General features: G+C 41.0%; 3 protein-coding genes and 1 long non-coding RNA gene across 7 annotated transcripts in view; 2 read left to right on the top strand and 2 right to left on the bottom strand.

The window, feature by feature from the left end:
* The window catches only part of LOC112220198 (beta-hexosaminidase subunit beta), a 14,797-nt gene extending 13,027 nt beyond the window's left edge, over positions 1-1,770 (top strand). For all 3 annotated transcript variants that reach the window (XR_006079464.1, XR_002948845.2, XM_024381893.2), the window contains one exon: positions 1,546-1,770. Coding sequence is in view for 1 of the 3 variants with exons in the window: in XM_024381893.2 (XP_024237661.1) it covers positions 1,546-1,609 (64 nt within the window). In the remaining 2 variants the exon portion in view is untranslated. The remainder of the gene's footprint in view (positions 1-1,545) is intronic.
* A 290-nt stretch (positions 1,771-2,060) lies between these two features.
* On the bottom strand, positions 2,061-4,535 carry LOC112220199. Of its 2 annotated transcripts, none has more exons than XR_002948847.1 (2): positions 4,496-4,535; positions 2,061-2,539 (listed from the first exon to the last, which is right to left on the bottom strand). It is a non-coding gene; the product is annotated as an uncharacterized LOC112220199 (long non-coding RNA). The 2 variants fall into 2 exon arrangements; XR_002948846.2 differs by lacking the exon at positions 4,496-4,535 and adding an exon at positions 3,562-3,937.
* Positions 4,536-5,989: 1,454 nt separating this feature from the next.
* LOC112220200 (ribosome biogenesis protein NSA2 homolog) lies at positions 5,990-15,916 on the top strand. The gene is made up of 6 exons (XM_024381895.2): positions 5,990-6,164; positions 6,690-6,877; positions 7,085-7,235; positions 7,542-7,721; positions 15,003-15,195; positions 15,623-15,916. Exons 1-6 carry the CDS (start codon positions 6,162-6,164, stop codon positions 15,688-15,690), a joined length of 783 nt encoding a protein of 260 aa, XP_024237663.1. The 5' UTR covers positions 5,990-6,161; the 3' UTR covers positions 15,691-15,916.
* On the bottom strand, positions 15,768-16,803 carry LOC112219919 (torsin-1A-like; the record flags this gene model as incomplete). The annotated part of the gene is made up of 2 exons (XM_042302036.1): positions 15,768-16,587; positions 16,672-16,803. Coding segments are annotated over 2 exons (462 nt in total), but the record flags the coding sequence as incomplete, so codon positions are not given.
* Between the last annotated feature and the right edge of the window lie 4,300 nt (positions 16,804-21,103).

The raw sequence follows: 21,103 nt of genomic DNA, 5'->3' as shown, positions 1-21,103 counted from the left end.
CACTGTCAACTGCGTTTATGTTCAGCAAAACTTAACGTGTACATATTTGTATGAACATTACAAGATTCAACAACTGAGACATATTCTGAACAAGTTCCACAGACATGTGACTAACAGAAATGGAGTCATGTGTCCCTGAACAAAGGGCGGGTCAAAAAGTAACAGTCTGTATCTGGTGTGGCCACCAGCTGCATTAAGTACAGCAGTGCATCTCCTCCTCATGGACTGCACCAGATTTGTCACCTCTTGCTGTAAGATGTTACCCCACTCTTCCACCAAGGCACCTGCAAGTTCCCAGACGTGGTCCCAGACGTGCTCAATGGGATTGAGATCCGGGCTCTTTGCTGGCCATGGCAAAACACTGACATTCCTGTCTTGCAGGAAATCACGCACAGAAAGAGCAGTTTGGTGGCATTGTCATGCTGGAGGGTCATGTCAGGATGAGCCTGCAGGAAGGGTGCCACATGAGGGAGGAGGATGTCTTCCCTGTAACACACAGCATTGAGATTGCCTGCAATGACAACAAGCTCATCCGATGATGCTGTGACACACCGCCCCAGACCATGCCGGACCCTCCACCTCCAAATCAATCCCGCTCTAGAGTACAGACCTCGGTGTAACACTCATTCCTTTAACGATAAAACGCAAATTCAACATCACACCTGGTGAGACAAGACCGTGACTCGTCAATGAAGAACACTTTTTGCCAGTCCTGCCTGGTCCAGCGACGGTGGGTTTGTGCCCTTAGGCAACGTTGTTGCCGGTGATGTCTAGTGAGGACCTGCCTTACAACAGGCCTACAAGCCCTCAGTTCAGCCTCTCTCAGCCTGTTGCGGACATTCTGAGCACTGATGGAGGGATTGTGCGTTCCTGGTGTAACTCGGGCAGTTGTTGTTGCCATCCTGTACCTATCCTGCAGGTGTGATGTTTCGGATATACCGATCCTGTGCGGGTGTTGTTAAACGTGGTTTGCCATCCTGTCTCCCTGTAGCGCTGTCTTAGATGTCTCACAGTACGGACATTGCAATTTATTGCCCTGGCCACATCTGCAGTCCTCATGCCTCCTTGCAGAATGCCTAAGGCACGTTCACGCAGATGAGCAGGGACTCTGGGCATCTTTCTTTTGGTGTTTTTCAGATTCAGTAGAAAGGCCTCTTTTAGTGTCCAAAGTTTTCATAACTGTAACCTTAACTTCCTACCGTCTGTAAGCTGTTAGTGTCTTAATGACCGTTCCACAGGTGCATGTTCAACACTTGTCTATTGTTCATTGAACAAGCATGGGAAACAGTGTTTTAAACCCTTTACAATGAAGATCTGTTAAGTTAATTTGTAAAAATCTAAATATCTTTGAAAGTCAGGGTCCTGAAAAAGGGACATTTCTTTTTTTGCTAAGTTTACTTCTCTGTATTACCGTTCTATTTAATTCCATGGTGGCCCCCCAGTTGTAGTAAAAAGAATGATCAACTCTAGACGGTAGAATACAATGTAGTAATTCTCTCTTCCTGTCCTCTCTCTTGACTGGTAACTCTCTCTCTCCCTCCCCAGGCGTGGTATCCCAGCTGAGCCTCTCTTTACAGGTTACTGTGCACATGAGTACAAAGGGGTATGAAAAGTGAAGACCACTGTGATCGTCTTCATGACTTCATTGATGCACTGATACGAGCCAAAATTAGTTTAAAAACAATCCTCATTCCATGTAATGTCACATTGATCTTGTTTTTAGAAAACCATTTGTTTTTATATGAATGTATGATTCAAATGATTAAGAATGACATTTTAGTCAATTCGCAGATGCTCTTACAGTGACTTGCAGTAGTTAGTGCATACATTTTCATATTTTTTTTATACTGGTCCCCCGTGGGATTCAAACTCTGAAATTGCAAGCTCCATGCTCTACCAACTGAGACACACAGGACTTAATAATAATAATAATAATAATAAACCTTTACAAGGTCAGTTGTCTGTGTACAGTGCTGTGGACACCTGAAGTGTGATAGTTTTACACAGTCATGGAAATGACACACATCATCACAAGATCATCTTTCATACAATGTCCATACATTTCCCTACAATATGTTCAGCAGCACTACTATATGCCCTCATACACGGACTACCATGTTCTTGATTAATCTGTTTGCACAGCAAACACCCTTATAAGAGTATTGACAGTGGCATTCCTGGCTTACATTTACATTCAAACATCATGTATATTCCACAGAAACATACTATAACAACTGAATTGTGCTCTTGTTCGGTACAAAAGTCCATTAGTCCAATCCTAGTCTCTTGTTAGTGTGGCCATGCCACATGCTTGAACTGGATGCTGAGATTTATCAAACCATAACTGTTCAGTTTCAAAGTGCAACAATCTCAAATCCTGCAGCCATTTCTTGTAGTTTAGGAACAGGAGGTGACGTCATCAGGCGAGGCCAGCCATCTTGTTGAGCAGTGTTCTGGTGCTGGAGGTTCATGGCCTCGTAGCTGTCCAGCTGGAAGGAGAAGGTGGCGTTGTCAGAGTTTGCAGGGCGGTAGAGTAGCCCTGAAACCGAGGAGGAAAGATTAGCTTCATTACGACCTGGGACATATTTATTAGTGCACACTGTAGAAAAAAGTGAATTTGACCTTGGTCAAAGGTGCTAAACATGGACTTAGACTTAGACATCGCATCATTGTATCTGTCCCATTATGGCGTCTGAGAACATGAGCGGCGCCATGAGGGCACAGTCTCCATTTTGTAGTCCAAATTCTGTGAGCTGGCAAACAAACTGAAAGGGTATAAGGTCAAGGTAATTTGCAGTTATGGAATGTTTCCTCACTGTTGACTACTTCAAAATAGTGAAATTCCTCAATGGCGCTGCCCATGCTAAAAAAGGGCTTTTGGGTACTAGAATTCTATCTATCTCTATGTTGCTAACTGATGAGTCTACTGTACTCTATTTTTATTCTCAAATGTGAGTGAAATGCTCACACTGCTGAGCCTTGACCTCCCGCCAACATGTCTGGGGAAATGGACATCATGTGTCCTCTGATACACAAGCCGCACTGCTTCTTAACACAGCGCCCATCCAACCCGGAAGCCAGCCGCACCGATGTGCGTGCACCTGGCAACCTTGGTTAGCGAGCCCTGCGCCCGGCCCGCCACAGGAGTCGCTGGTGCGCGGTGAGACAAGGATATCCCTACCGGCCAACCCCTCCCTAACCCGGACGACGCTAGACCAATTGTGCGTCGCCCCACGGACCTCCCGGTCGCGGCTGGTTACGACAGAGCCTGGGCGCGAACCCAGAGTCTCTGGCCCTTGACCACTACGCCACCCGGGAGGCATCTTAAAGTATTTCTGATTGTTTTAACTCACCACCACTAATGAGCTATGGAGCTTCTCAATGTCATTTTTCATCACCTCAAACAGAAAGTAAACTAAGTCTGTTTTTAGAATCAATTGAGAATGACAATAGTTCCTTAAAGTATTTGAACAATATTTCCAGTGCTCTCTCTTTCGATAACCACTCGGCATTAAAAGGAAAAATGTAATGCTCTTATCCAGTGGAAACGTCATAAAATACCTGATTACTTCTTATCCTGTGCACAAATAGCCTACAGCTGTGTTTGTCCCGAGGTAACTGGCTTGGAAACTGAGGGCACAGAATCTTAGTCTTATACTCAACTGGCCCCTCCCCGGATTTTGTGTTAAACGCTCTACAACAAAGCATTCTTAGTGTCCAACAAGCTTTCTCTGCCCTTAATCTAGTTCTGAACCCCTTCGAAACGAAGGTCATGTGGTTTGGTAAGAAGAATGCCCCTCTCCCAACAGGTGTGATTATTATCTCTGAGTTTGAGGTAGTCTTCTCATACAAGTACGTATGGCTAGAAGTATGCCTAGAAGGTACACTGTCCTTCTCTCAGCACATATCAAAGCTGCAGGCTAAAGTTAAATCTAGACTTGGTTTCCTCTATCGTAATCGCTCCTCTTTCACCCCAGCTGCCAAACTTTTCCTGATTCAGATGACTATCCTACCCATGCTAGACTACGGAGACATAATTTATAGATCGGCAGGTTAGGGTGCTCTCGAGCGGCTAGATGTTCTTTACCATTCGGCCATCAGATTTGCCACCAATGCTCCTTATAGGACACATCACTGCACTCTATAAACTTCTGTGAACTGGTCATCTCTGTATACCCGTCGCAAGACCCACTGGTTGTTGCTTATTTATAAAAACCCTCTTAGGTGTCACTTCTACCTATCTGAGATATCTTCTGCAGCCCTCATCATCCACATACAGCACCCATTCTGCCAGTCACATTCTGTTAAAGGTCCACAAAGCACACAGATCCCTGGGTCGCTGGTCTTTTCAGTTCGCTGCAGCTAGCGACTAGAACGAGCTGCAACAAACACACAAACTGGACAGTTTTATCTCAATCTCTTCATTCAAAAACTCAATCATGGACACTCTTACTGACAGTTGTGGCTGCTTTGCATGATGTATTGTTGTCTCTACCTTCTTGCCCTTTGTGCTGTTGTCTGTGCAGAACCATGTTTACCCTGTTTTGTGCTGCTACGACGTTGTGCTGCTACCATGTTGTGTTGCTACCATGCTATGTTGTCTTAGGTCTCTTATGTAGTGTTGTCTCTTTTTTATCATTATGTGTATTTTGTCCTATATTTAATGTATTTTTAATCACAGCCCCCAACCCTGCAGGAGGCCTTTTGGCAGGCTGTCATTGTAAGGATTTGTTCTTAACTGACTTGCCTAGTTAAATAACGGTTCATTTAAAAATATATATATATTTTAATAGTTTCATGTTTGGTAGAGCAAGTTTCAGGCGATACAGTTGATTGTTGATACAATATTTCAAGTTTGTTACAGACTGCCTACCCATGAACTATGTGATTAATAGAATATTTATTTTTATCAGGATATTCTCTACCTGCTGGCTACAATGTTTTTATGTTTTGTGTTTATGTAGGCAATTTTTACATAGTTGGCAATGGCAAGTTACTTTTAGATTTGTATAATTTTCATTTAGATTTAGAATGTAGATTAACCACAGATAATGATTGAGATACTAGATGAAACTGTTACACAAATATATGCAAATCACAACTGGCACTCAGATTGGTAAAATTTGTAAGATAAATTGGCACTCCAAATGATAAAGGTTGCTGACTAATGGTGTAGCCTATTACAGGCAACTTCAGGAGCATAATGGCAGAATCTGTGAAGGCCAGCAGCAGCGGGAGGAGCATCGAACTGTTTTAAAAAAATCTTTGGCTCCCTCTTGAGTAATATGTGTCATAATTATTTAATCAAACAGCCTGTTTAAAGGATCAGACAAGTTTAGTACATATAGCCTAGTTTGTTTTATTAATCACAGTGTTTTATATCTACAGTACCAGTCAAAAGTTTGTTTACACCTACTCATTCAAAGGTTTTCTTTATTATTACTATTGTCTACATTGTAGAACAATAGTGAAGACATCAACTATGAAATAACACATCGAATCATGTAGTAACTAAAACGGTGTTAAACCAATAATAAATATATTTTAGATTCTTCAAAGATTCTTTGCCTTGATGGCAGTTTCGCCCCTGCTCAACTCTAAACTTAGCACCTACTGTTGACCTTGAACTGGCTGTCAAATAAGCTAAACACATTCTTTAAATGCCTGGCAATCATTTTTCATGAAAAATCAAAAACAGTAATGTATTCATATCTCAATGATCCAACTATAAGAAATCTATCCACATGTTCCTAATTTTCCTCACACTTTCCTCATGAAAGCAACCTTCAAAATACATTCCCAAGCAGCATTCCCATCAGAATTTCACTTTCGGTTTTACATTTAAAAAAGCCAAGTGTAATGAGTATTAAAACTGGCCAGATTTAAAAAATTGTATTAGTAATTTATAGGTAACTCGTCAATTTAGTACAGTTTATAGTGTGCAACGGGACAGTTCCTGAACCCTCGCACCAGGTTTCTTTCCGGAATTTGTTTGAGGACACTCCAGTCACGTACTTCCTCTAAAATTCTGGCTTCTGGGAAAATAAACACCAAAGACCCAAGCCTTAATTAAGTCAAAACGACGAAAGAAAAACACATTTGAAACAACCAATTAAATCAAATAAGTATTGTACCCGAACACGTAACATTCAAGACACAAAATGGTAAGATATCCACGTTTCACGTATAACATTTGATGGGAAAATGTGTTAGCATGCAAAGTTAGCTAGCTGCCTAGCTAACATGTGGCAGACGCCTGACGACAGTGTCTCATGTGTTTTGTTGGTCGAACTGCTCTAGATATAAAACCACGGCTTGTTTCAGATACATATTTGCAAATCCGATGCACAATAGTTAATACCATTTGAAATGACAATGAAACATACTAAAGGAATAGGCCGGCTGGACTGAATTGTTTTGATCTTGCCTTACCTCAAGTAGCTAACGCTAATCAATCAGCAATTAGCTAACCAAGTTACTTTAATGGTCATCATTCCAAACATATTTTGAGTATGCTCGAGCCAAGTAAGCTATAAAGATATAAATATAAGATATAAGATATAAAGTATCTTTATATATTCAGAAATAATTCATTATTTGTGATGTTTGTTTACTTAACACACATTCAGAAAGCCCTAACCCTTTTAAAAAGAAGTTGAATTGTAATCCTTCTTTGCCTCTTACCCCAGCCCCAGAACGAACACATTGAGTTACATCGCAAGCGCCATGGCCAGCGTCTGGACCATCAGGAGAGGAAAAGGAAGAAGGAGAGCCGTGAGGCCCATGAGCGCTCACATAAAGCCAGGAAGATGATTGGTCTGAAGGCCAAACTCTACCACAAACAGAGGCACTCTGAGAAGATCCAGATGAAGAAGACGTGAGTATATAGTCGTACAATAGCATGCTGCAGCACCCTTTGAAAAATCAGAATAACATTTTTTGGAAAGTAGTGCACTGGGCCTTTACTAGTCCTGTATTAATGGATAAATAAAGCTGTCTGTAGCGTGGGCAAACAAATGTTTCCTTTGATTTGCCATTGCTGCTGTTTGTTGACAGCTATGTACCACAACCTGTCTCACCACAGCCTCAAAATGCACGAACAGAGGAAGACCAAGCAGAAGAACGACGACAAGACGCCTGAGGGAGCAGTACCAGCCTACTTGCTGGACAGAGAGGGACAGTCACGCGCCAAGATCCTCTCCAACATGATCAAACAGAAGAGGAAGGAGAAGGCTGTGAGTATTCAATGCCTTTCTTTTTCTTGTTTGTGTTTGCATCATGTCTCACCGAAGACGGTGTATGTCTGGACAGATTATCTTGTATAAAAGGGAACAATACCTAGCTGACATTGTTTCAAATGTCAACATAAAACTGTATGGATTGGTTTCCAGCAATCCCATATTAAGCTTAGTCCTTAACTTAAATGCACTTTCAATGAAAGTGGACCTACGTGTGCAAAGCCCAAGCCAGTTTAGTTGAGAACAGGTTCTTAAAGGTGTCCTGAAATGCTCTCTGATCGGATATTCTGTTTCTCCCTGTAGGGTAAATGGGAGGTGCCCCTGCCCAAGGTTCGGGCCCAGGGGGAGACGGAGGTGCTCAAAGTAATCCGTACAGGCAAGAGGCAGAAGAAGGCCTGGAAGAGGATGGTGACCAAAGTGTGCTTTGTAGGTGACAACTTCACCCGCAAGCCTCCCAAATATGAACGCTTCATCAGACCCATGGTAAGGAGGATGGCGCCATTACTCACTAGCATACTGCCTGTGTATATATGTGTGTGTGTGTATAATATATATTTATTGTGTGTGTGTGTGTGTATATATTAGAGGTCGACCGATTATTATTTTAATGCCAATACCCATTATTGGAGGACCACAAAAAGCAGATACCGATTAATCAGACGTTTTTTACATTTTATTTTTAAATATATACATATTTGTAATAATGACAATTACAACAATACTGAATGAACAATGAACACTTATTTTAACTTAATATAATACATCAATAAAATCAATTTAGTCTCAAATAAATAATGAAACATGTTCACTTTGGTTTAAATAATGACAAAACAGTGTTGGAGATGAAAGTAAAAGTGCAATATGTGCTATGTAAGAAAGCTAACGTTTAAGTTCCTTGCTCAGGACATGAGAACATATGAAAGCTGGTGGTTCCTTTTAACATGAGTCTTCAATATTCCCAGGTAAGAAGTTTTAGGTTGTAGTTATTATAGAACTATTTCTCTCTATACCATTTGTATTTCATATACCTTTAACTATTGGATGTTCTAATAGGTACTTTAGTATTGCCAGCCTAATCTCGGGAGTTGATAGGCTTGAAGTCATAAACAGTGCAATGCTTTAAGCACAGCGAAGAGCTGCTGTCAAATGCAGGAAAGTGCTGTTTGAATGAATGCTTACGAGCCTGCTGCTGCCTACCACCGCTCAGTGAGACATCAAATCATAGACTTAATTATAATATAATAACACACAGAAATACGAGCCTTAGGTCATTAATATGTTCAAATCCGGAAACTATCATTTCGAAAACAAAACGTTTATTCTTTCAGTGAAATACAGAACCGTTCCGTATTTTATCTAACAGGTGGCATCCATAAGTCTAAATATTGCTGTTATATTGCACAACCTTTAATGTTACGTCATAAATATGTAAAAATCTGGCAAATTAGTTTGCAACGAGCCAGGCGGCCCAAACTGTTGCTTATACCCTGACTCTGCGTGCGATGAACGCAAGAGAAGTGACACAATTTCCCTAGTTAAAATAAATTCATGTTAGCAGGCAATTAACTAAATATGCCGGTTTAAAAATATACTTGTGTATTGATTTTAAGTAAGGAGTTGATGTTTATGGTTAGGTACAAATTGGTGCAACAACAGTGCTTTTTTTTTCGCGAATGCGCTTGTTAAATCACCCGTTTGGCGAAGTAGGCTGTGATTCAATGATAAATTAACAGGCACCGCTTCGATTATATGCAACGCCGGGCATGCTAGATAAGTGCTAGTAATATCATCAACCATGTGTAGTTAACTAGTTTTTTATAAGATTAATGCTAGCTAGCACCTTACCTTGGCTCCTTGCTGCACTCACATAACAGGTAGTCGCCCTGCCACGCAGTCTCCTCGTGGAGTGCAATGTAATCGGCCATAATCGGTGTCCAAAAATGCCGATTTCCGATTGTTATGAAAACTTTAAATCGGCCCTAATTAATCGTCCATTCCGATTTAAATCGGTCGAATACATATATGTGTGTGTGTGATATATATATATATATCATACACACACACACACACATATGTATTCACACATACACACACTAGAGGTCGACCGATTAATCGGAATGGCCGATTTAATTAGGGCCAATTTAAAGTTTTCATAACAATCGGAAATCGGTATTTTTGGGCGCCGAATTGCTGATTCTTTAATTTAAAAATTATTTTTTATTTTTTGCACCTTTATTTAACTAGGCAAGTCAGTTAAGAACACATTCTTATTTTCAATGACGGCCTAGGAACGAGGCAGAACGACAGATTTTTAACCTTGTCAGCTCGGGGGATTCAATCTTGCAACCTTGCAGTTAACTAGTCCAATGCTCTAACACCTGATTACATTGCACTCCACGAGGAGCCTGCCCATTACGCAAATGCAGTAAGCTAAGGTGAGTTGCTAGCTAGCATTAAACTTATCTTATAAAAAACAATCAATCAATGACTGTCATTGCTCCAATGTGAACCATAAACATCAATGCCTTTCTTAAAATCAATACATAAAAGAAGTATATATTTTTAAACCTGCATATTTAGCTAAAAAAATCCAGGTTAGCAGGCAATATTAACCAGGTGAAATTGTGTCATTTCTCTTGCGTTCATTGCACGCAGAGTCAGGGTATATGCAACAGTTTGGGCCGCCTGGCTCTTTGCGAACTAATTTGCCGTAATTTTATGTAATTATGACATAACATTGAAGGTTGTGCAATGTAACAGGAATATTTAGACTCATGGATGCCACCCGTTAGATAAAATACGGAATGGAATAAACGTTTTGTTTTCGAGGTGATAGTTTCCGGATTAGTCAAAGGTATATGGTTTAGAGAGAAATAGTCGACGCGTTATAATTCCTGTAATAACTTGCGGCTGAATTTGAAAGGGGTTCCTTCGTTATTTTTACCATTCATGTCTTCCATAGAGAATGTCTTGATCTACTTCAAATAAGGTCTGTGTTTCGTGCAGGCTTAAATTGCCTCGGCGTTTTGATACCAGTGTAAATATCACTAGGATAAGGTAACGTTTGTCAACATATTTTCATAAATTGACTCTACAAAAAATTATCTTCGCTTATATTTAGCCAATATTGATCAGTTACCTTGTCCTATGGATATCTACACAGTTATAAAATTGGCACGGTGGTGCAAGCCTACACGAAACACAGACCTTATTTTAAGTGAATCTAAAAATATCCTATAGAATAAATGAAGGAGCTGCTTTTCAGATTTTGTTAGGTGTCATGGGAATTATGACTCGCACTTTGGTCGTCAATTCTTACCATGCCCATTATTAAAATAGGATTTCCTGCATATAGAAATTACAGTTTTTGTTTTCAACATTCATCACAGGTAATTTAAGCTCTATTTTTATTCAAACAGCTGAGAGTATTGGTCTCCTAAGCAGACTCTTCTGTATCATTGTCACTTCAGAGCTGTGTGTGTGTGTGTGTGTATTTATGTATTATACACTGCTCAAATAAATAAAGGGAACACTAAAATAAAGCACCGCCAGATTTCAAAAGTGACCAAAACATCAGCCAGGAAGCATAGGAACTGAGAAGTGGTCTGTGGTCACCACCTTCAGAACCACTCCTTTATTGGGGGTGTCTTGCTAATTGCCTATAATTTCCACCTGTTGTCTATTCCATTTGCACAACAGCATGTGAAATTTATTGTCAATCAGTGTTGCTTCCTAAGTGGACAGTTTGATTTCACAGAAGTGTGATTGACTTGGAGTTACATTGTGTTTAAGTGTTCCCTTTATTTTTTTGAGCAGTGTATTAAGTTAAAATAAGTGTTCATTGAGTACTGTTGCAATTGTCATTATTACAAAAATGTGTGTGTGTATTATATATATATATTTGTTTTAATAAACCGGCCGATTAATCGGAATCAGCGTTTTTTTGTGTGTGTCCTCCAATAATCGGTATCGGCGTTAAAATCATAATCGGTCGACCTCTAATATATACAGTTGAAGTCAGAAGTTTACATACACCTTAGCCAAAGATATTTAAACTCAGTTTTTCACAATTGCTGACATTTAATCCTAGTAAAAAATTCCCTGTCTTATGTCAGTTAGGCTCACCACTTTCTTTTGAGAATGTGAAATGTCAGAATAATAGTAGTAATTTATTTCAGCTTTTATTTCTTTCATCACATTCCCAGTGGGTCAGAAGTTTACATGCACTCAATTAGTATTTGGTAGCAGTGCCTATAATTCTTTACGTTTTGGGTAGCCTTCCACAAGCTTCCCACAATAAGTTGGGTGAATTTTGGCCCATTCCTCCTGACAGAGCTGGTGTAACTGAGTCAGGTTTGTAGGCCTCCTTTATCGCACACGCCTTTTCAGTTCTGCCCACACATTTTCTATAGGATTGAGGTCAGGGCTTTGTGATGGCCACCCCAATACTTTGTCTTTAAGACATTTTGCTGCAACTTTGGAAGTATTCTTGGGGTCATTGTCCATTTGGAAAACCCATTTGCGACCAAGCTTTGACTTCCTGACTGATGTCTTGAGACGTTGCTTTAATATATCCACATCATTTTCCTACCTCATGATGCCATCTATTTTGTGAAGTGCACCAGTCCCTCCTGCAGTGACCAAAAAGTGGCATTTGTGTCCTCATTACCAGTAAAACGTAATCAAAACATATTTCTTTGCTGTTTCGTTGTTAAGTTGTTTCATTCTCAACCAGGATTTCATCATCCATGTCAAGCAGTGAAGTTTCAGCTCTGTCTGTCCGTGGCCTATATTCCCTGGTGTGCTCTCACTGTGTCTGTTTCCATCTTGTCCAGCTGTGTATGTAAATTTCACGTAAACCCTGTTTCTTGTCTGCATCGAAGTAACGGTCCTTGTACCTAGCATGGGGGCGACACAGTAAAGAGGCTCAGAGAGAATGCCACCGACTTGTTTGTTCACAGCCTTGAGTACTTTTGTAAGTTAACCCCTCGGTCTGTGTCGGCAGTTTTGTTGAGCGGGCGTTTCAATGCCATGACCGAGGATATCACGTCTGCTGCAGACGCAGTTGATGAGCTCGTTTCTTGAGTCAGTTGTTCGAATGGAGAAATGAGTGTGCATGTTGCAAACATGTTCTCAAATGCCATTGAAATAGCAGCAGCGATATGGGAACCAGCACATTCTTGAGCATGCAATACGGCTTTCTTCAGTACGAAATCCTTATCGACCCACTGTGCTGTCAGACTCTGCATGCTCATGGGGCTGACATCGTTGGTCCAAATGTCAATTGTGAAGCTAATACCAGTGGCGCCCTTAGCAAGTAGCTCATGGATGTGTTTCAACAATACTGTAACTCCGGTAGGGCAACATCTGAAAAAAAGCACCTACTTGGTAGTGTGTACCGGTGCTCGATGAGTCGGGGAAAGCCAACATCATCCACAACAGAGAAAGGTTGATTGTCACGGGCAATGAATTTCATTATCTTGGCGTTTAATGGATTTTGCCTTTTGAGTTGTCTCGCTGAAATGTTCTTACTCTTTCAAATGACTGCTGGACTTGAACTTGTTTAGTTGTTGGGGTCCCACCAAAGTGTCCGATTTCAAATAGGCTTTACAACGAAAGCACCATAAACTATTGTTAGGTCAGAGCCAAGCCACAGAAAACAGCCATTTTCCAGCCAAAGAGAGGAGTCACAAAAAGCACAAAGAGAAAATTAATCACTAACCTTTGATCTTCATCAGATGACACTCATAGGACTTCATGTTACACAATACATGTATTTTTTTGTTCGATAGTGCATATTTAGATTTGTTTTAAATCTCAGTATACATTGGCGCATTATGTTCACTAGTTCCAAAAACATCCGGTGATATTGCAGAGAGCCACATCATTTTACAGAAATACTCATTATAAATGTTGATGAAAATACAGTTGCTAGACATGGAAATATAGATACAGCGATTGCATTAAGGAGAAGTGTATCAGATTCCAAAAAAGCTTTACGGGAAAAAGCAAACCATGCAATAATCTGAGTACAGCTTTAAGACAACAAAGCAGCCAAAAAGATATCCACCATATTGGGTAGTCAACATTGGTCATAAATAGCATTATAAATATTCACTTACCTTTGATCTTCATCAGAATGCATTCACAGGAATCGCAGGTCCACAATAAATGTTTGTTTTGATTGATAATGTCCATTTTTGTCTAAAGAGCTACTTTTGTTAGCACTTTTAGTAAACAAATACAAAGTCATGAAGCGCGTTCCCTAATTGCAGACGAAATGTCAAAAAGTTCCGTTACTGTCCGTAGAAACATGTCAAACGATGTATGGAATCAGTCTTTAGGATGTTTAACATAACTTCAATAATATTCCAACCGGAGAATTCCTTTTTCTTCAGAAAAGCAAAGGAACGCAGCTACCTCCATGTGAAATGCGCGTGACCACGGACTCATTCCTCTCTCACTACTGGGAAGGTCCCACTTCACAGTAGAATCCTCAAACAAGTTTCTAAAGACAGTTGACATCTAGTGGAAGCCTTAGGAAGTGCAACAACCAATATCCCACTGTGTATTCAGTAAGGGCTGGGTTGAAAATTGACCAACCTCAGATTTCCCACTTCCTGTTTGGATTTCTTCCCAGGTTTTTGCCTGCCATATGAGTTCTCTTATACTCAGACCGTTTTAGAAACTTCAGAGTGTTTTCTATCCAATACTATTAATAATATGCATATATTAGCAACTGGGACTGAGGAGCAGGTAGTTTACTCTGGGTACCTTTCACCCCAAGCTACTCAATACTGCCCCTGCAGCCATAAGAAGTTACTGCTTATTGCACATTTTATAAAACCGACTAAACGGCCTGTATCGCAATCTTTATTTGACTAAAATGCTGCATTAATGCGTGTGAAACTGAGCATTCATTTTCCACAATGAAAATCGGTACATACGTTTTTAATAGTGTATGCTCTGCTCAAGATTTGAGTTGAAACATCAACAGGGTATGATTCGAAATATGAATTTATCCTCTTACAGTAAAATAATGTCTCCATGTGTTTGTGTCCATATGACCGATTTCTGTTGGACCAAACCTCAAATGCAAGTAGCAAGTTAACTCTTGCCAAAATCTGTACAAATTAAGCCCAATGCGTTTCTATGGGCTTATTTTTAACCTAAGTTTGTTACCTGCCTTCCCGCCTTTGGGACAACGACTCCCATTGTTAGGACGGAGACATGAGCATCTCGTCATTATATAAAGATCTCTGGTGTGAATGGAAAGGTGCACAGACAGAGCGAACGAGACAAGACCAAAAAGACACGAGAACAAGTGGATATAAATACAAAACTAAATTATGCGATACATGCATTTTGGAATATCACGCAAACAGAGAATTAATTTGAATATATCCCCAGCCCTAATGTGTATGTTCTCTAATATACAGTATTTGGCATGTTGACACCTTTCTCAGTTAGTTGCAGTGTTTGAAACTTTGACGTGTTAACACCCTCATCACTGTGTGATCGACTACATTTGTAAAATGTATCAGTCTAGAGCAACTTAGTTACAACCAATGCATTCAACTAAATGACGTAAAACAACTTAAATTGACTGAAACCTTTTTGCTCTTTGGGAACCATTGGCATACTTCCTCCAGTGGGCTCAGTGTTGAACAGGTTTTTCCACTTCTTTCAATGATGTTCCTAGTTAAGAGGCAAAAAACCCTGAAATAAAATGTCCCACCCGCCTCTGCCCTTTCCTCTCTTCAGGGTCTACGCTTCAAAAAGGCCCATGTGACCCACCCGGAGCTGAAGGCTACATTCTGTCTTCCCATCCTGGGTGTGAAGAAGAACCCCTCGTCACCCCTCTACACCACCCTGGGGGTCATCACCAAGGGAACCGTGGTAGAGGTCAACGTCAGCGAGCTGGGCCTGGTAACGCAGGGGGGAAAGGTCATCTGGGGTGAGTCAGCTCCTGTCCTCTCACATGGATATTTATCTGGATCAATATGGGCTGTTTTCCCGGACACCAATTTAAGCCTAGTTCTGGACTAAAAAGCACTTTCCATGGAGATTCTCCATTAAACATGCTTAGTCCACGACTAAGCTTAGACTGTCTGGGAACCCGGCCCTATATGTTATTTATTTAACCAGAGGGCTGCAGAATTGTGGGGGTTGGTGTAGTCCGGCATTGCTTCAGGAGGATGTATACTTTAATTAAACGGTGCAGAAATGTCTGATAAGACGGGTGTGGCCAAAGTAAAGAATAGTGAGTGATTGCAATATATTAGATTGATCTCACTCCTGACAACACTAATATAAAACTGCATACAATCTCAGTGTAATTAAATTTCTGAAATGTAGGGATTAAAATGTCTCTTCTTCCCCAGGTAAATACGCCCAGGTGACAAATAACCCAGAGAACGACGGCTGCATTAATGCTGTACTGCTGGTGTAAAATGAAGAACTCTATGGGACGTTTTCCCAGACACAGATTAAGCCTAGTACTGGACTAAAGCATTTATGGAGACTCTCCATTGACCTTGTTTAATAGTCCAGGAATAGGCTTAATCTGTGTCCAGGAAACCGCTCCTCTATACAGACTGCCTGTAACATACAGCCAGAGTTGGGGCTGGCATGGAATAACTAAATTCTGGACTGTGACTAAAAGTGTTTGTCAAATAGTTGTCATTTGTTTTTCTTGGTTGCATATTGCCTCAACAAGATTCATATGTGACTGCGCTCTGAGAAGGGGGGGTCCTTCAAAACTGATTAAGCGCAATGCTTGTGAAAAAGGATGGTGGGAGAAAGCCAGCCTATACAAGTCCCCTGCACTCCTCAGAAAAGTCTGACAGCAGGCAAGCCCGTTGATGTCCGGATACCTGAGGGTCATCCAAAGTCCCCACAGAAGAGTAGGTGGTAGATGTTCCCTTTTTCTTTGCCGTCGGCATCCACAGACCGATTTATCAGACCTACAAAATCACCTTTCATCATAAATTACTACTCATTATGATTCGTAGATCGTTCACTCCGCAGCTGCTGACTGCAACGCTGTGCATTGGTCCAGCTTGCTGCTGATGGTCTTGCAGCCCTTTACAGAGAAGAGCTTCTCTGTTTTGGGGAAGTAAATCATTTCTCTGGCCGACTGGTTAGCCACTTCCTGGTTGGGCTTCAGGCCCTTGGCAGCCATCTCAACCATGTCACACATCAGATGAGACGGGTTAGGGAAAAGAAACAAGGATGGACAGAATAAAAAAGGAATTTTGTATTTGAGGTCTAAAAAGCCTTGTTTTCTAATTCCAGGATTATAAACACAGAAGGGGCTAATCTTAACATTAGACACGTGTAACTTGATCTTTCAATGCATGATTTGTTAAATACGAGAACGAGTTACAACCGTGCATCTAAAGAGTGATAGTGAACAGCTGGCTTACTCTGCTTGTTGTTGGACAAGGAGAGCGGTGTTTCCAAATCCTTCAGCTCCATCTCTGTCTCGCCCTGCTCTCCAGAAGTCCAGGGCCACCTGAACTATTTTATCTCCTCCAGTGTTGCTATGGAGATGAGCAACACAGTAAATATTAAGGGATCAGAAATAACTTAATTTTGTATGATTAAATGTCTTATTAACAGCTGACTTTCAGCTAAGTAAAATAATCACTACAGGTCACTTAGTTGTGGCCAAAATTTGAGAATGACACATTCATTTTCACAAAGTCTGCTGCCTCAGTTTGTGTGAGGGCAATTTTACATTTTCTCCAGAATGTTATGAAGAGTGATCAGATGAATTTAAATTAATTGCAAAGTCCCTCTTGGCCATGCAAATGAACTGAATCCTAAAAACACATTCCCACTGCATTTCAGCCCTGCCACAAAAGGACCAGCTTGACATGTCAGTGATTCTCTCGTTAACACAGGTGTGAGTGTTGACGAGGACAAGGCTGGAGATCACGGTCATGCTGATTGAGTTCCAATAACAGACTGGAAGCTTCAAAAAGGAGGGTGGTGCTTGGAATCATTGTTCTTCCTCGCCAACCATGGTTACCTGCAAGGAAACACGTGCCGGCGTCATTGCTTTGCACAAAAAGGGCTTCACAGGCAAGGATATTGATGCAGTAGTAGCTAAGATGGGGAGAAGTCTGTCTATGATAAAGTGATGCTCTGCCTTAACACTATCAACAAGGCAGGTCCTGCAGGCCCTAGTTTTGTCGCACCTTGACTACTGTTCAGGCGTGTGGTCAGGTGCCACAAAAAAGGACTTAGGAAAAGTGCAATTGGCTCAAAACAGGGCAGCATGGCTGGCCCTTGGATGTACACAGAGCTAATATTAATAATATGCATGTCAATCTCTCCTGGCTGAAAGTGGAGGACAGAATTGACTTAATCACTATTTTTATCTATAAGACATGTTGAACGTACTGAGCGGTCTGTCTAAACTACTGGCACACAGTTCGGACACCCATGCATGCCCAACAAGACATGCCACAGGTCTCTTCACAGTCCCCAAGTCCAGAACAGACTATGAGAGGCACAGAGTACTACATAGAGCCATGACTACATGGAACTCTGTTCCACATCAAGTCATTGATGCAAGCAGTAAAATTAGTTTTAAAAGACACCTTATGGGACATTGGGGACTGTGAAGGAACACACATTGGCACAGACACATGCATACACACAATAACATATGCACTATACATACACATGGATTTAGTACTGCAGATATGTGGTAGTGGTAGAGTAGTGGCCTGAGGGCACACAGTGTTATGAAATCTGTGAATGTAATGTTTTTAAAATGGTATAAACTGCCTCAATTTTGCTGAACCCCAGGAAGAATAGCTGCTGCTTTGGCAGCAGCTAATGGGGATCCATAATAAATACAAATTGCAAGTAGCCAAGGAATAAGCCCTTTACTTACTGCAAAGGAGGATATGTTAAGAAAACCAGTTGCAACAATTCATAAATCTGAAATCTCCCCCCCCAAAAGAAACGTTACCACACGGCTTTCTATTCCGCAACAAAGCCTCCTTCACTCACGCCGCCAAACTTACCCTAGTAAAACTGACTATCCTACCGATCCTCGACTTCGGCGATGTCATCTACAAAATTGCTTCCAACACTCTACTCAGCAAACTGGATGCAGTTTATCACAGTGCCATCCGTTTTGTCACTAAAGCACCTTATACCACCCACCACTGCAACTTGTATGCTCTAGTCGGCTGGCCCTCGCTACATATTCGTCGCCAGACCCACTGGCTCCAGGTCATCTACAAGTCCATGCTAGGTAAAGCTCCGCCTTATCTCAGTTCACTGGTCACGATGGCAACACCCATCCGTAGCACGCGCTCCAGCAGGTGTATCTCACTGATCATCCCTAAAGCCAACACCTCATTTGGCCGCCTTTCATTCCAGTTCTCTGCTGCCTGTGACTGGAACGAATTGCAAAAATCGCTGAAGTTGGAGACTTTTATCTCCCTCACATAGTCTATCGGTAAATAGCCCACCCATTTTTACCTACCTCATCCCCATACTGTTTTTATTTATTTACTTTTCTGCTCTTTTGCACACCAATATCTCTATCTGTACATGACCATCTGATCATTTATCACTCCAGTGTTAATCTGCAAAATTGTAATTATTCGCCTACCTCATGCCTTTTGCACACAATGTATATAGACTCCCCTTTTTTTTTTTCTACTGTGTTATTGACTTGTTAATTGTTTACTCCATGTGTAACTCTGTGGTGTCTGTTCACACTGCTATGCTTTATCTTGGCCAGGTCGCAGTTGCAAATGAGAACTTGTTCTCAACTAGCCTACCTGGTTAAATAAAGGTGAAATAAAAAAATAAATAGTGAAAGTTCAACATATGCTGTTATGCTGAAGGAGATCCAGTCTGGTCTACAATGTTCGTGATAATAGCAACCCAGTAAAATTATATTTGAGTCAAAGTCTGTTAAACTAGTCGCTGATTCTAGCCATCCCTTCTGGTTGGTTCTAGTCAGGCAGCTTAGTCTCCCATTCAGATGACCCCCACTTTTGTTAGTGTCTTATTGGTCAAGGTCACACCAAATACTTATCACCACATCTCCTTCAGCCTGTCAGTGGACTTGATTCCCAGGACTTCAGTTAGTATATGACCCCAGCATGCCTTGTGGTCAGAAACATGCTTTCCCCATCCTGATGAGCACTTCCACAGTTAGCCCTTCTGTTGAACTTTTCCTCCTTGGATTGAATCCCTGCATGTCTGATTTTTATTGTGAATGCATCTTAACTTAATGTCTGTTCTCACTGGACGTGATTCTCAGTTATCTAAACCATGAGTGGTCAGGTGTGTCTTCCATTAAACTCCCCTTAACCTGGACACCCGCCGCATCCTTGTTCTGACCGGACATTCTGTAGTGGTTGCTACCGGGCTTAAGCCAGCACTTAAGATTTCTTATTACATTCGTGGTTCTTTGATTCTATACAACCCTACCACTATTTTTTAAGTATAAAAGTATTTGGTTTAATATACACTTAAGGATCTAAAGTAAAAGTATAAATCATTTCAAATTCTATATTTATTTATGTATAGCCAGGGGCACACTCCAACATTCAGACAATTTACAAATGAAGCATGTGTGTTTAGTGAGTCCGCCAGATCAGAGGCAGTAGGGACGGTCTGTTTGGTGTGAGAATTGGACCATTTTCCTGTCCTGCTAAGCATTCAAAATGTTATATGAGTACTTTTGGTTGTCAAGGAAAATGTGTGGAGAAAGTATGATATTTTCTTAAAAGGAATGTAGTGAAGTAAAACGAATGAAATATATGAATATTAAAGTTCAGATACCCCCAAAAACTACTTAATTAAAAATACATTAAATTATTACCAAGTACTTTACACCACTGCCGGAAGGTTGAACGTATGTTAGGATCGTAAGAAAATCCATATGTAAATTGTTAGGATTGTAAGAATAGCCATGCGTAAAACATTAAATGTAACAGTTAAAATAGATCTGTAAATGTACAAACCTTCTGACTTAGAATATGTGGACAACTACAAATACCTAGGTGTCTGGTTAGACTGTAAACTCTCCTTCCAGACCCACATCAAACATCTCCAATCCAAAGTTAAATCTAGAATTGGCTTCCTATTTCGCAACAAAACATCCTTCACTCATGCTGCCAAACATACCCTTGTAAAACTGACCATCCTACCAATCCTCAACTTCGGCGATGTCATTTACAAAATAGCCTCCAATACCCTACTCAACAAATTGGATGCAGTCTATCAGTGCCATCGGTTTTGTCACCAAAGCCCCATATACTACCCATCATTGTGACCTGTACGCTCTCGTTGGATGGCCCTCGCTTCATACTCGTCGCCAAACCCACTGTCTCCATGTCATCTACAAGACCCTGCTAGGTAAAGTCCCCCCTTATCTCAGCTCGCTGGTCATCATAGCATCACCCACCTGTAGCACGCTCTCCAGCAGGTATATCTCTCTGGTCACCCCCAAAACCAATTATTTATTTGGCCGCCTCCTTCCAGTTCTCTGCTGCCAATGACTGGAACGAACTACAAAAATCTCTGAAACTGGAAACACTTATCTCCCTCACTAGCTTTAAGCACCAGCTGTCAGAGCAGCTCACAGATTACTGCACCTGTACATAGCCCACCTATAATTTAGCCCAAACAACTACCTCTTTCCCTACTGTATTTATTTAATTTATTTATTTTGCTCCTTTGCACCCCATTTTTATTTTTACTTTGCACATTCTTCCACTGCAAATCTACCATTCCAGTGTTTTACTTGCTATATTGTATTTACTTTGCCACCATGGCCTTTTTTTGCCTTTACCTCCCTTATCTCACCTCATTTGCTCACATCG

Source organism: Oncorhynchus tshawytscha, linkage group LG20, assembly GCF_018296145.1.
Source record: "Oncorhynchus tshawytscha isolate Ot180627B linkage group LG20, Otsh_v2.0, whole genome shotgun sequence".
Taxonomy (NCBI): domain Eukaryota; kingdom Metazoa; phylum Chordata; class Actinopteri; order Salmoniformes; family Salmonidae; genus Oncorhynchus; species Oncorhynchus tshawytscha.
This window is presented reverse-complemented; position numbering and strand designations above follow the sequence as displayed.